This window comes from Bombus pyrosoma, linkage group LG9 (genome assembly GCF_014825855.1).
Source record: "Bombus pyrosoma isolate SC7728 linkage group LG9, ASM1482585v1, whole genome shotgun sequence".
NCBI classification, from domain to species: domain Eukaryota; kingdom Metazoa; phylum Arthropoda; class Insecta; order Hymenoptera; family Apidae; genus Bombus; species Bombus pyrosoma.
This window is the reverse complement of record NC_057778.1, coordinates 6,876,570-6,888,076: the sequence shown is the minus strand read 5'-3', so window position 1 is coordinate 6,888,076 and position 11,507 is coordinate 6,876,570. Positions and strand designations below refer to the sequence as shown.

The following is an 11,507-nucleotide window of genomic DNA, read 5'->3' as shown; positions in this document are numbered from 1 at the left end:
CTAACCGCGTACGTACCATGATAGAACATTCTAAAGACATTCGAGTCGTAAAGCCAGCAGGCACCTCGCTCGCCGCAAGCGTATTCCCATACGAGACAAGCGGAGTCCACCACAGCACCATAAACGATTGGACACGGGACGTTACCTGGAACCAACCGACCAACGGATCATACGTTTGATAAATTCATTTCTGAAATCATGCGAACTCAAGGCTTCCTTTGGATTTCCAATTCGATCCAAGGAAATAATAATTAAGATTATGATCTCGTTTAATTCATCGTTGAGAAAAACAAGCGTTGGAATTGAAGGAACGATCGAGGTTTATAATTACCAAAGAGGCCGATGGCGAATTGTATAAGCCCCAAAGCCATCGCCTTGTCCCGTGGATCCACGCACCGTAAGATCAACAGCATGGAGCCCACCTCGCTGGTCGAGTGGATGAAAACGAACACCGAGAACAGGATCATATAAACCCAAAAGTTACTGCACTCGAGCTCGCAGTAACCGATCGTCGCGGTGTTGGTCGTTTCCGGTGTCGTTAGATTCGTCCCGATGCACTGGCAGTTGTAAAACTGAAAAGCCAAGGAACCGGCCTCGTTAAGATATGCCGAGTACACTGATGCAGATGTTTTCATACCGGTTGCAACTTTGTTCCGTTTTCTATATGTTCAAAGTCAATGTATGCTAATGCCAATAAACTAGTTCGATCAACTTTTACTTAACAGTTAACTAGTTCTACTACTGAACTATGTTCTATATCGTGCTATTCAAAAACTTCTACTTCAAACTGACGAATAACTTTTTATGAGACAAAGGGGAAACGATAAAATTTTATAGTTGATCTTTATAGTCTCTCGTGTTTTCCCTCCTACAACGTCGCGATGATTATCCGATCGATATTTTAAACGCAACTCCACGCGATTGCAACCTCCACATTATCTTACATTTCTCTGCGACAATTAATTACAGAAGGAAGCGAGCGAACGATATCAGACTTTTTAATTTTTGCGTCAAATCGCGTGAAATCCGACTAACTGGAAATGAAATGCTCGCGACTAGGCACGCTTCAATTGCGAAAGTAACGACTTGCGCAGTTGCGCAATCAATGAAGCATTGTTTCGTCCGGGCGTATAACGCGATTTCGTCCGTAAATGGTAGAACAACGAAACGTTTCTAGCCTAGTTGCATGCTACTGTCACCGATAATTACGGCCGCGCGGCTGTTTCCCGATGCAACGAGCTATATATCAATATTCCGCCGCGATGACGTCACTGACTCTATACAATCAGGAGAATGCAATCAAATTGCGGAATAGCGAAGGTGTTATTCGATTCGAATCGCGAGGACGTATCGGCGTAATGAGACGACGAGGTCGACTTCGCATCGTGTTTTACGTATTCCCCGATTAATTGGCATCAATCGTATAATCTTACGTGTCAGCTACTTTTTACTTAACTACCTACTCGATATAATTATTTAACTCTATCCACTTGACGCGTGGATAATTTTTCTCGTAATTCCTTAATAATGAATCTTTATCATTGTTTATCGTGATGGTAAATTATCGTGGTACTCACCGAAGCTACCTTGCCATCGACGACCGTGTAATTGGAACAACCCGCGTGACACGCGGAAAAATAAGTTTTCCCATCGGCACTGCAAATCGGACTGAATTTGTTCCGAACGCAGTCGCAGGTAGCCTCGCAGACCGGCTCGAAGCTGGACAATCTAAAAGGATTTTGTCGCTTGCTTAATGTCAATTCCTTTTTCAATAAAACCTACGTAAACGGCCATAATCAACATATGTAAAATCATCCGCACCAGAGCTTATCTCTTTATTTCACTTTAAACTTCCCGCGGTCGGAACTATAAACATTTCATACAGAGTAATTTATGCAAACGACCGAATGAGAAGTAAGTGCAATTAGCCTAAGTGCAAGATGAAAACGTTGAAATGGAGCGGACGGTTACTTGACTGCAGAGAGGAAAACCAAATCTTACCCGTTGGAATGCGAAACGAGACCAGCGAAATCGTCCATCGGGCAACCGATGAACATCAGCACGCCCATGCCGATCGCGTAAACTATCGCTGTGAAGGCGATCCAGGCTGCGACGAACCTGGCGTTAGGCTTTGCCCTCAGGATAAACACTCCGCTAATTATAATACCCAGACCCATTACTAAAATACCACCGACACCTGCGAAAAAATAAGACAGCTTAGGATCAAGACCAGGCCTCTGTTACGATGAGTAAACGATTTTCGTTTACTCCAGTCCACTGTTCCACTCGATTCGAATAAAACGTTCCGTTTGTTTTATTTTATTCCTCTTTTTTCGATCGGATCCCCTTTGAAAAAAGAGAAACAACTTTGTCTGTGTTTGTTGGAGAATGAAAGCGTAGCTTCGAAGGATTCAACAAAAGTACTTCCATGGAAGAAAGTTAACGAGAACAACAGGATTCGAGGCCAGAAACTCCCCTCGCGTGTCTATTCGCGAAAATTACCTGAGATCATGTTCGCATGATGAGCTGGCAAGCGAAATTGGCTCTCGAGGTACTTTGGCAGGAAGGTGTAGAGGCCGGCGATCGGTAGGATGTGCAGCACGCTGCTGGCCGTCCGGAACATAAGAATGTCGTTCTTCAACAGCCTCTTCACCGCTTTAGGGAAGTCTGCAACAGGTAGAGAGAAAAGGCGAGGTGTAGCGAGTCTACCGAGTCGTGCAGGCGACGCGAGCCGAGCACCGCGACCTGCAGCCAAACCATTTACATGAAATTTGTTCATCGTCTTTCTCGCTACTCGGCTCTTTGTCCCAAGCCTTCCATTCACGACTCTTGATGTTTCTTAACAAATTACGAAAATAAATCTCACCACCACATGCAAGAAAAATGCATTCTTCGCACAGTTAACGAAGGGGAAAAAGAAACGTTGAGTGAATTTACTATTATTACATTTTTTTTTTTTACTATTATTACTTTCCATTTCGATCTGCCTCCTTTCCGTGCTCGGCCGAAGCACGAGAGAATCGAACGCGGCCACCGATATTTTCCGATATTTATAAACTTAATTACGAACCACCAGCTAATTAGACGTCGATCGAGTTTTCCTTCGTTCTATTTTCGAGGGAACCCGACGAAGCAACACGAGCGCAAGTGGGAGCACGCGCGGAGGGGAAGAGAGCGGCCTGCAATCGCCCGAAGCTCGAAAAACGAGAAACAGATGAGAAAAAGAAAGCGCAACGCCGATGCTTTCATCGACACGGGAAAAACGAGAAACGATCTGCAGCTACAGGGAGCGATAAAGATTTCGCGAGACACGCAGGATCTTTTGAAAGATCCCGATAAGAACGCCGGACTATTTCACTCCTATCTTTTTTCCTCTACGCACTCGTCGTCCCTTGACGTATCAGCCTCAAACGAACGAGTTTCTTATTTTCTAACTGATAATCGGATATATACCGTCGATCGAACAAGACCAGTCTTCGCAAATGAGCTTGCACCTTCGTTAGAATAGCTCGCATTATCAGGTTTAACCTCGTCCATCTCGTAAATGTTATCGATGCAAATGTTACGAAGTAAACGAGAACGTTTGCTTAAAGACCTAAAACCTTCGAATTAAAGTTCTTCCGACGGTTTCAACGACTGCTTTTTTTTAGTCGTCGATCTGAGACATCGATGAAAGAAGGACACAATCGACGATTGACGCAATTACGAGAAGTAAAAACTGGGTAAAAAAAAGGTCCGAAGGAGAACGCTAAACAAGAAGCGACGTGGCGCGATCGGATGAAACATCGATTTTCGAGCAATCGTAAAAAACGCGAATTCCTGCATGGAACGGATGGGGGAAAGGATGGGAGTGGAAAAAGAAGCGGAGAGAACGATGCACGATGAGGCGTCCGCCTTCGTGCGAGGTTTCCGTTCGAGAAACCCTAGGTGGAAACTGACATTAAGGATGCCTAGGACTGCTCTAGGCTTCCAGGAAGGCCAGGCTAGAGTCGTGGCAACCCCGCATAGAGAAGTCCTGCAGACCATGAGTAGACAAACGTGACTAACATTGCGCTCCGTGTATTATCGCGACAACCCTGCAACAGGCACATACAGGGTGGCCTATCGCGAAAAGTCACTGAAACGGCCGTACGGCTCCTCGAACACAGGAGACAGAAAGGCGAAAAGACCGATAACTTGGGAACAAAAGTATGTCTATCGCTTGTGATAACGATACGTAACTAGGAATCGACTAAACAAATCTTTAAAGAGGTCGGTTAATCATCGTTTCAGAGTTCAGAGAGATATGGCATTGCCGAGGAAAATTTCGAATGAAGTCTTCAAACGGACGCTAACGAATCGGAGTAATACGCGAATCGCGTGCATGTTGTTGATTCAACGGCGACCTGTCCTCCGAGGCGATCCTCTGGCATTGCACGATCTACTTCACGACAGTGCCACGTACGGAAGTTTCTGCTGGAACCGTAGCTCGTCATCGTAACTCTACACTCCACGACATTCCAGCTTTTTTCCAACCTGCTTCTTGTATGCTCCGTTTGCAACTTCCTCTTGGAAACTCTCCTCCTCGCATCGAACCACCGAAAATCGCTTTAGAATTCAAAGTAGCCAGTTCTATCTACGGTGTCCGCGTAACCTGTTCGAAATCAAAGTTACGCATACAGTTCGGATAAAAAGCATTGGATGGGAGATCGGTCGATACGCAAGCAGATCGTTTCTGGAAATTCCCGGCAAAAAGGAGTCGAAAGGCCCGAAACGTCTTCGGATTTCTCGTCTCTCCGGTGTGCCATGTGCACGTAGGAGTAAAGGATCGGCGGTCGTGCGTGTGTGTGAACGCGGCGGACCCGTGTGTGCGTTAATAATGATGACTGACCGACTGGTGCACTAGGTGGGGCAAGTTCACGGTCATGCGTCGTGCATAGCGCTCGGTAGGCACGCGCGCGCGTGCATTTCTGCGTGCATATACGGCCCTGTTCTCCTCAGGCCGCGTGGATCCGTTCCTCGCCGGGAAGAGAACTTATCTCAGCTGTCTCGTGCACCTTGGCCGACATAACACGCGCGACGTAACGCACCAGAAATGCGCCAAGCGACACACACACCAAATCTTTTCACTCTCCTCTTCTCTTTTAAATCTCTGCATCTCGCGTGAACCACGACCCCGCAAGGAAATTATTCTCCTGTTGGCCGGATGCGCGCTTCAGTTTTTGGTCGAACAGCGTTCCTTCGAGAACACGAGCAATTTGCCTCGCTATCGTCGTCCAAGCGACCGAACCAACTGGTCTCCGATTCTTTCGGAACTGAGTTTTCATCGAGATAACGTTTCGCCACTGCGTTTCTCTTCGTGATTAATCGTTCTACGTATGTGTATGTATATGGTAAGATCGAAGCGTCGAGTTTGGATATTTCTCGTTGATCGAACGAGTCGACTTGCAACCGTCCGATATGCTAACGATGAAATTAAGCGCAAATAGGCTCAAAGTCGGTGGTCAGAGTTATTTTTAAATAACGTGTACGATGAAATGCAGCAGAGAAATGCACGTGCTGCACTGGAACGTACATGTCTCATTATCGATGCGATTCGTGCTGCATTTTGAGCAGCTGCCTCTTTCAGGAACAACATTCCGAAACACTGTCGGTCAAGGATAAAAAAAAGGCACGGAGAAGTTGATGGTCGCGTTGCTGGAATTTGTAATTCTCCTCTGCGTTTAAACATATTTTTCATTAAAGAAATTAAACTCTTTCATTCCGTGTGATCGAACGCCTTTCTATCATTCTCGTGCCTTTCGTCGAACAGATGTTACGCGGCCTTCGATCGAAAGTTCCAACGAAGCGGACCAAGAATAAACGTACGAAGGGTCGGCCCCGCTCTGTCCCAGCGCAAAGGGTTCCTAGAAAAGGGCTCGCCCGTGTTTCAGAAAGCGTTAGCCTGCGTGCTCACGATCGAACGAGCAGACACGCCGGCTCTGAACCTAAATTCGCCACTGACCTTGACTGCCAGGTTCACGCTTCAAAGATCATCTTATTGGCCCGTCCTTTCGTTGCGATAAACGTTCACCGAATACATAATGCCCTCATTGTTTCGTCGTCTTGCCAAAACATCCGGACGTAGAAATGTTCGTATTGGACCAATGATCATCGCTTATTAACGAGTTTCGTGATTTGTGTATCACGCGTTGGTAACGCAACAATCGGCTGTTTGTTTCCCGAGTACGAACCTAAATACACAACCCGAAAACCTAAACAAACAATTCACGAAACCTATATAAAGAAATCAACATCGTAAACAAAACGATATCAACGCGTATGTAAAGTAGGTCTACATGGCATTAGATTATTTCAATGGGAAATTTTCTGTTGGTTCGTAGATAACTACGTCGAACCATAAATGTCTTATTTTGTAATTTCTTATCGCTGCTCGCCAGTGAACGCATATTATGGCAGTAAACTATCGAGTAATTTAAAATTATAGCGACAGCCATGTCTGCGCGACACAAGGGGGCCATTCGTTGCATAGTCGCGAATCAACCCAGCACGACCGGATATACACATACGCGGCTGGACTACGATTAATGCGAGGTTTCGGGACGACCGACGATACTTTTATCTTTCTCGTCGAATCTTCCCCATTTCGTGGGGCGGCTACCAAACACGGGGAGAGAACGGTCGCGGAATGGCTTACGGGAAGTCATAAAATCAAATTAAACCGTTCTGATCCGATGGTCGCAGCTTAAACATCGGCCTCTCGCTGACGAACAGTTCGCATCGCCACGATAAATCAGGGCTTACCTCGGAGACTAGGCTTTTTCGCATCCGCCCGTTTCGGCGGTGTTCTGCTCGCGGGCAGTCGCGTCGGGAATGCGAACATTCCTATACTGACCAGCATCAGCATGGCGGATATTAGCACCAAACCTGAAACAGACAATTGCAAGCGTTTTCTTCAACTTTGTTTTTCTTGCGCCGTTTCATAAATTTTGCAAAACTTAGGCAACGATACGGGCGTGGAGGAGAAGGATTCGACGATATGAAAATCAAAGGAAACGATTAATCATAAAACAAAAGCTTGGACGATCGGTGTTTCCGAGCAGACGAGATTGTAAGGAAGTACATAAGAAATTTCAATTTACCAAGCCACCATGCTCCCACCCATCTTGGATCCGTCGGCGTGATTTGCGGATTCGCCGACAAATCCGCGTAAATCATCGTGCACAATGAGCCTAGAATGAAGCCTAGGGCTGGTCCGAGGATCCTCACTCCGATCGTAATCGCTGTAACAAAATGCATCGACGCCGCGTTCCATGAGTATGCAAATTCTCGACAACGTCGAAACTCCGACGATAACACGACAATGGACCGAGATGATCAAAATCAAAGTTGTACGTATTCGATGATTCTGGAGGCTCGCCAAGACGGAGCTTCGCAACGAGAACAGTTTGCTTTGCGACAGAACTCGAGGCACGTACTGTTTCCACTCTTTTCTTCGAAATATAATAGGATCGCGATACGACTGTATTCTTCCGCGATTGTATTCTTACCGAAATAGAGTGGGCTTTCTCTGCTGGCCACATTGTCGTCGATATAAGGAATACCAAGGGTGTAGACTGCCGTCTGACCCATTCCAACGCCCAACAAGGAGACAAAAAATATAGCCAGGACCACTGTAGTTATTTTACTTTGTATCCTCTGCTCCGTCAACGAGTCACCCTTGCAGTAATTCATCGTATTCATTTGAGCCGGCGTCGTGGACGAGATCCAACTATGAGAGAGAGAAAAGAGAAAAAAAGAATTGTCAATAATACCGTACGGTTTGCAGAGCATCTGATCTATTCGATTGTTCGAACGTTTACGGCGTGGTAACGTGGCCTGTTGATTGTTCCTTTTATTTATAAACGCGAAGAGCAAGGGGATAGGCACGGGACCTAACCCATTTAAAAAAAGGTACGATCGATTACGGTTGGAATGAAAGCAGGTAAGGAGAAATGGGTCGGACAGAAATTGCATAATTTCAAGAACGTGCTTGTCGTTCCAATAATATCCACGGCTTTAAAAATATGTACTAAACATATAAAAAAGAAAAAAAAATGTAAAAAATACGTAGTAAACGAATAAATTTGAATCTCTTTGCGCGAATAAAATCTACAGCAACTATTTATTAAGCGTTAAGAGATAAAGTATTAAGTACTAAGAAACGCGACAACAGCCGTGTAAGAGATTAAAGAGAAGGGATTCTATTCACCTATCCAGCGTAGCGTTCTCTGATCGTTCTTGCAGTTTGCAAAGATTCGCGGGAATAGGATGGGTGTTGTTTGGGTCGCCACCCTCGAAACCGCTGAAAAACATCTCGTTCTGATGGATCAGCTGTTCACCGAAGATGAAATGGGGCATCGAGCAGGTGAACGAGCTCACTGCGAACAGGATCATGCCCCAAGCGATCCACTTAGGCCGGTGACCTTGGCCCCCGTAGTACGTAAGCAGGAGAGAGGAACCGATCTGGCCGATCTCCGTCGCTGACATTATAATACCGGTGGTCTTTGACTGAATCTGGAACAGCTTCTCGATCGTCGTGATCACCGAGACGAAGTACGTGTAGTACATTCCCTGGAGGACCTGTAAATCCACGCGCAATTTGACTTTAAAGCCATACGAATCTTTAACTCTGCCGCGGTCTTCGAATCTTTATATTGCTCAATTTTGCTCTCGTTTCGACGAACAAAAATATCTTTAACGACTTGACAAAGGCTATCGTGAAACTAAAACGAAGGATCTTGTATCTTGTTAAAGATCGTTTTCTATATTCGCCCGAGCTAAAAAAAAGTAAAAAGAAAATTGAACGACGGAAAACTGTGATTAAAGTCGAAAACGATCCGAAGAACGCAGCAGGGTCGAAATATTGCTAATCGTTTAATTCGCAAAATTTAATCTTCGCAATTTTAAAGGAAAGTTCAAATTTAAAAAAAAAAAAAAAAACAATTTAGAACGAAGTCGTGGAAAATATCGTCGAGAATACTTGAATTCCATCGAATTGAAAATCCAACCCAGAAGCTAACCCAAACCTAACCCAAACCAACCCAGGTGATGCAGAAGGTGACCAGGAAGGCCTGCTTCGTGGCGAAATACTGAAGCCAGTGTGGCCTGCACGGGCCCCAGCCGCAAGACACGTCCGCGTCGTCGAACTCCGTGTGAAGACTGCTCGATTTCTCGTCAGACATTATCAGCTTTCCGTTTTCAGCTGCACCGATTTCGTGTAACTTCCCGTTTGGTATCGAGCCGTTGTTGTTGTGCTGCTTCCCGCAAATCAGTCCATTCCCGTTCGCCATTTTCGGTGGAATTATCGTCAGCGCTTCGACGTTTCCGTTCGCCAGGATCTGAGTGTCCTCTCCTGCCATTATATCATACGGCGATCGATCGACGCTTCGTTCCGCTACGCTGTCCTCTTCTCTTCCGTCTTCCTACCCTGTCCTAGCACCCTCCGTTCGCACCCTCTAGCCGGGATTCTTCCTCGTGGGAGGACTCTCACGACCGTTCAAACGAATGTCATTCGAACGGTCAACCTGCAATCACAGAAAAGGATTTTTCGAATATTCGAGCGTTTTCGACGATGACAACGAACAGGCCGCGATACCGACAACGATAGAATATCATAACGATATGATAAAGATGGAATGAAATAAATAAATAAGAAAAGTTTAATATAAGCTGACGACACGATCGTTCAGCATTCGCGGGATAAGACTTTCAACTGTAGAGCGTCTCGGTGACTGTGTCTATGCTGGTAGTTTTTAAATGTCCGGTTACGCGGTTGCATAAACGTCATCGATATTTGTTCGCGGTACTCCGTACGCTAGCACGACGATTTCTACCGATGATCGTCGCCCAGGGAAAAACATCAGCTGAGAGGTGTCCAGGAATAAATCGTCAAACTCACGGTTGTGATTTATCATCCGTTCGAAACGCTTTCAAGATACACTCCGTATTTTTGTATGTCTAACTTATGTGCGTCATGGCATTATTTATAACGGCGGTCCCTCCCAGTTATCCACCGCGTTTCTGCGAAATCGCGATTGGCTTTGTTCCACGGTGAATGAAATTTCGTGCCATCTCCGGCACGGACTTTTGCTCCTTCTAAAGGTCTTAAAGGGTCTACGAAGAAAATCATCCCAGATGAAAAAAGGAGCTGATAATTCTCACGAAAATTCTCCCGTAGACTTTCTACGAAACAGTGCAACAGTTCTCTCGCGATTGTTTAGAAAGTAATCGTCAGACACGCGACCCCGTATGCATAGGATTTGGTTGCAAATAAAAGGGACAAGAGTACGCGATAGAAATCCTTTCTCCGCGTGACTGACGGGTAGGAAACGGGCTAACTGGAACAGCCTGTAGCCGGTATCCTCTCACTTTCATCGGTGCCCGACTTTTCTCATTTCCCTCGCGTTCCATTGCACCGACTATCCCACCGATGCGGTTTTCGCTGACAGCGAGTAGGAGTCTGCGGGCTATAACAGACATCCACCTACACAACGGGTGGTCAAAAACCACTGTTTCCCGATTTGTCCACCCTGCCTCTTCGATTTACGCAATTTCTTAAAGCTATCAACGACGTCGCTAAATACGAAACAATATAAAGGTAACAAAACGAAAGAGATCCGAGTAAAATATTTCTTGAAAAAACTAACATTACGAAACATCGCGAACTACACAGCGTAAAATTCTTTCATCGTTTCTAAGAATCTCTTTTTCACCTATCGTCGACTAACTCGTTAAGAATTAAACAGTGGTTTGGCACGATATCCCAAATACTTCAATTTCTTTTCATAAATCTCATAAAACTGTAGAAAACTAACCGAGAAAAATAACGGCGATATATCGCCACGATATTAAGAACAGAGTGTAATAATTATAAATTAATTAAAAACAAGTATCGAGTGGAATGTTACTTTCACGCAACGTTTGCCTCTAATTGGTTAAGCTTGCGTTACTTTTGCGCCTCTTTGTGCCAGAATAACGTTTGTACCGAGAACGCGTAGCGATATACGTGGACGAAGAAAGGAAGAAGATTTCACCAGGGGATCGGGGGACGATTTGGTTAGCGGGCGAAATGATTCAAGAGCCGTCCGGCCAAGAAACTTCCTGTCGAATGGGCTCGCGCATGATAATAAAACGCGAGGAATGGCGCACGAGCGGATTTTATTTCAACGTTAATTGGCCGCGCACGGTAACCGACCTCCGAAACACTGTCCAAGAATACGAATGTGTTTACGGCACAACGTCGTTTCGCCGCGCCATTGACCCGTTAATGTTCAAACGTCGCACGTTGCCAATGTAGCCCCCCCTGTGTATTCCACACGTGTCGAGGGTACAACCTTCGGCAAATCTATCTATTCGATCAACGCTCCTCTCGAAAGGAATTTCAACATTTCCGCCAACAGAAGAACAACTTCTATAGCACGCGTGACTTTGATTGAATTCAACGCTTGTCTTTAACACGTGGTTCTTCTGTTGCCGAAGACTAACCT

General features: G+C 45.5%; 1 protein-coding gene across 4 annotated transcripts in view; it reads right to left on the bottom strand.

The window, feature by feature from the left end:
• The window catches only part of LOC122570788 (solute carrier organic anion transporter family member 74D), an 83,258-nt gene that overhangs the window by 4,582 nt on the left and 67,169 nt on the right, over positions 1-11,507 (bottom strand). For all 4 annotated transcript variants that reach the window (XM_043733630.1, XM_043733631.1, XM_043733629.1 and 1 more), the window contains 10 exons: positions 9,063-9,545; positions 8,231-8,601; positions 7,530-7,750; positions 7,122-7,262; positions 6,784-6,906; positions 2,503-2,667; positions 2,002-2,197; positions 1,578-1,728; positions 332-572; positions 17-145 (listed from right to left, as the gene is read on the bottom strand). In XM_043733630.1, the coding sequence (XP_043589565.1) occupies positions 17-145; positions 332-572; positions 1,578-1,728; positions 2,002-2,197; positions 2,503-2,667; positions 6,784-6,906; positions 7,122-7,262; positions 7,530-7,750; positions 8,231-8,601; positions 9,063-9,380 (2,056 nt within the window). In that variant the 5' untranslated portion in view covers positions 9,381-9,545. The remainder of the gene's footprint in view (positions 1-16; positions 146-331; positions 573-1,577; positions 1,729-2,001; positions 2,198-2,502; positions 2,668-6,783; positions 6,907-7,121; positions 7,263-7,529; positions 7,751-8,230; positions 8,602-9,062; positions 9,546-11,507) is intronic.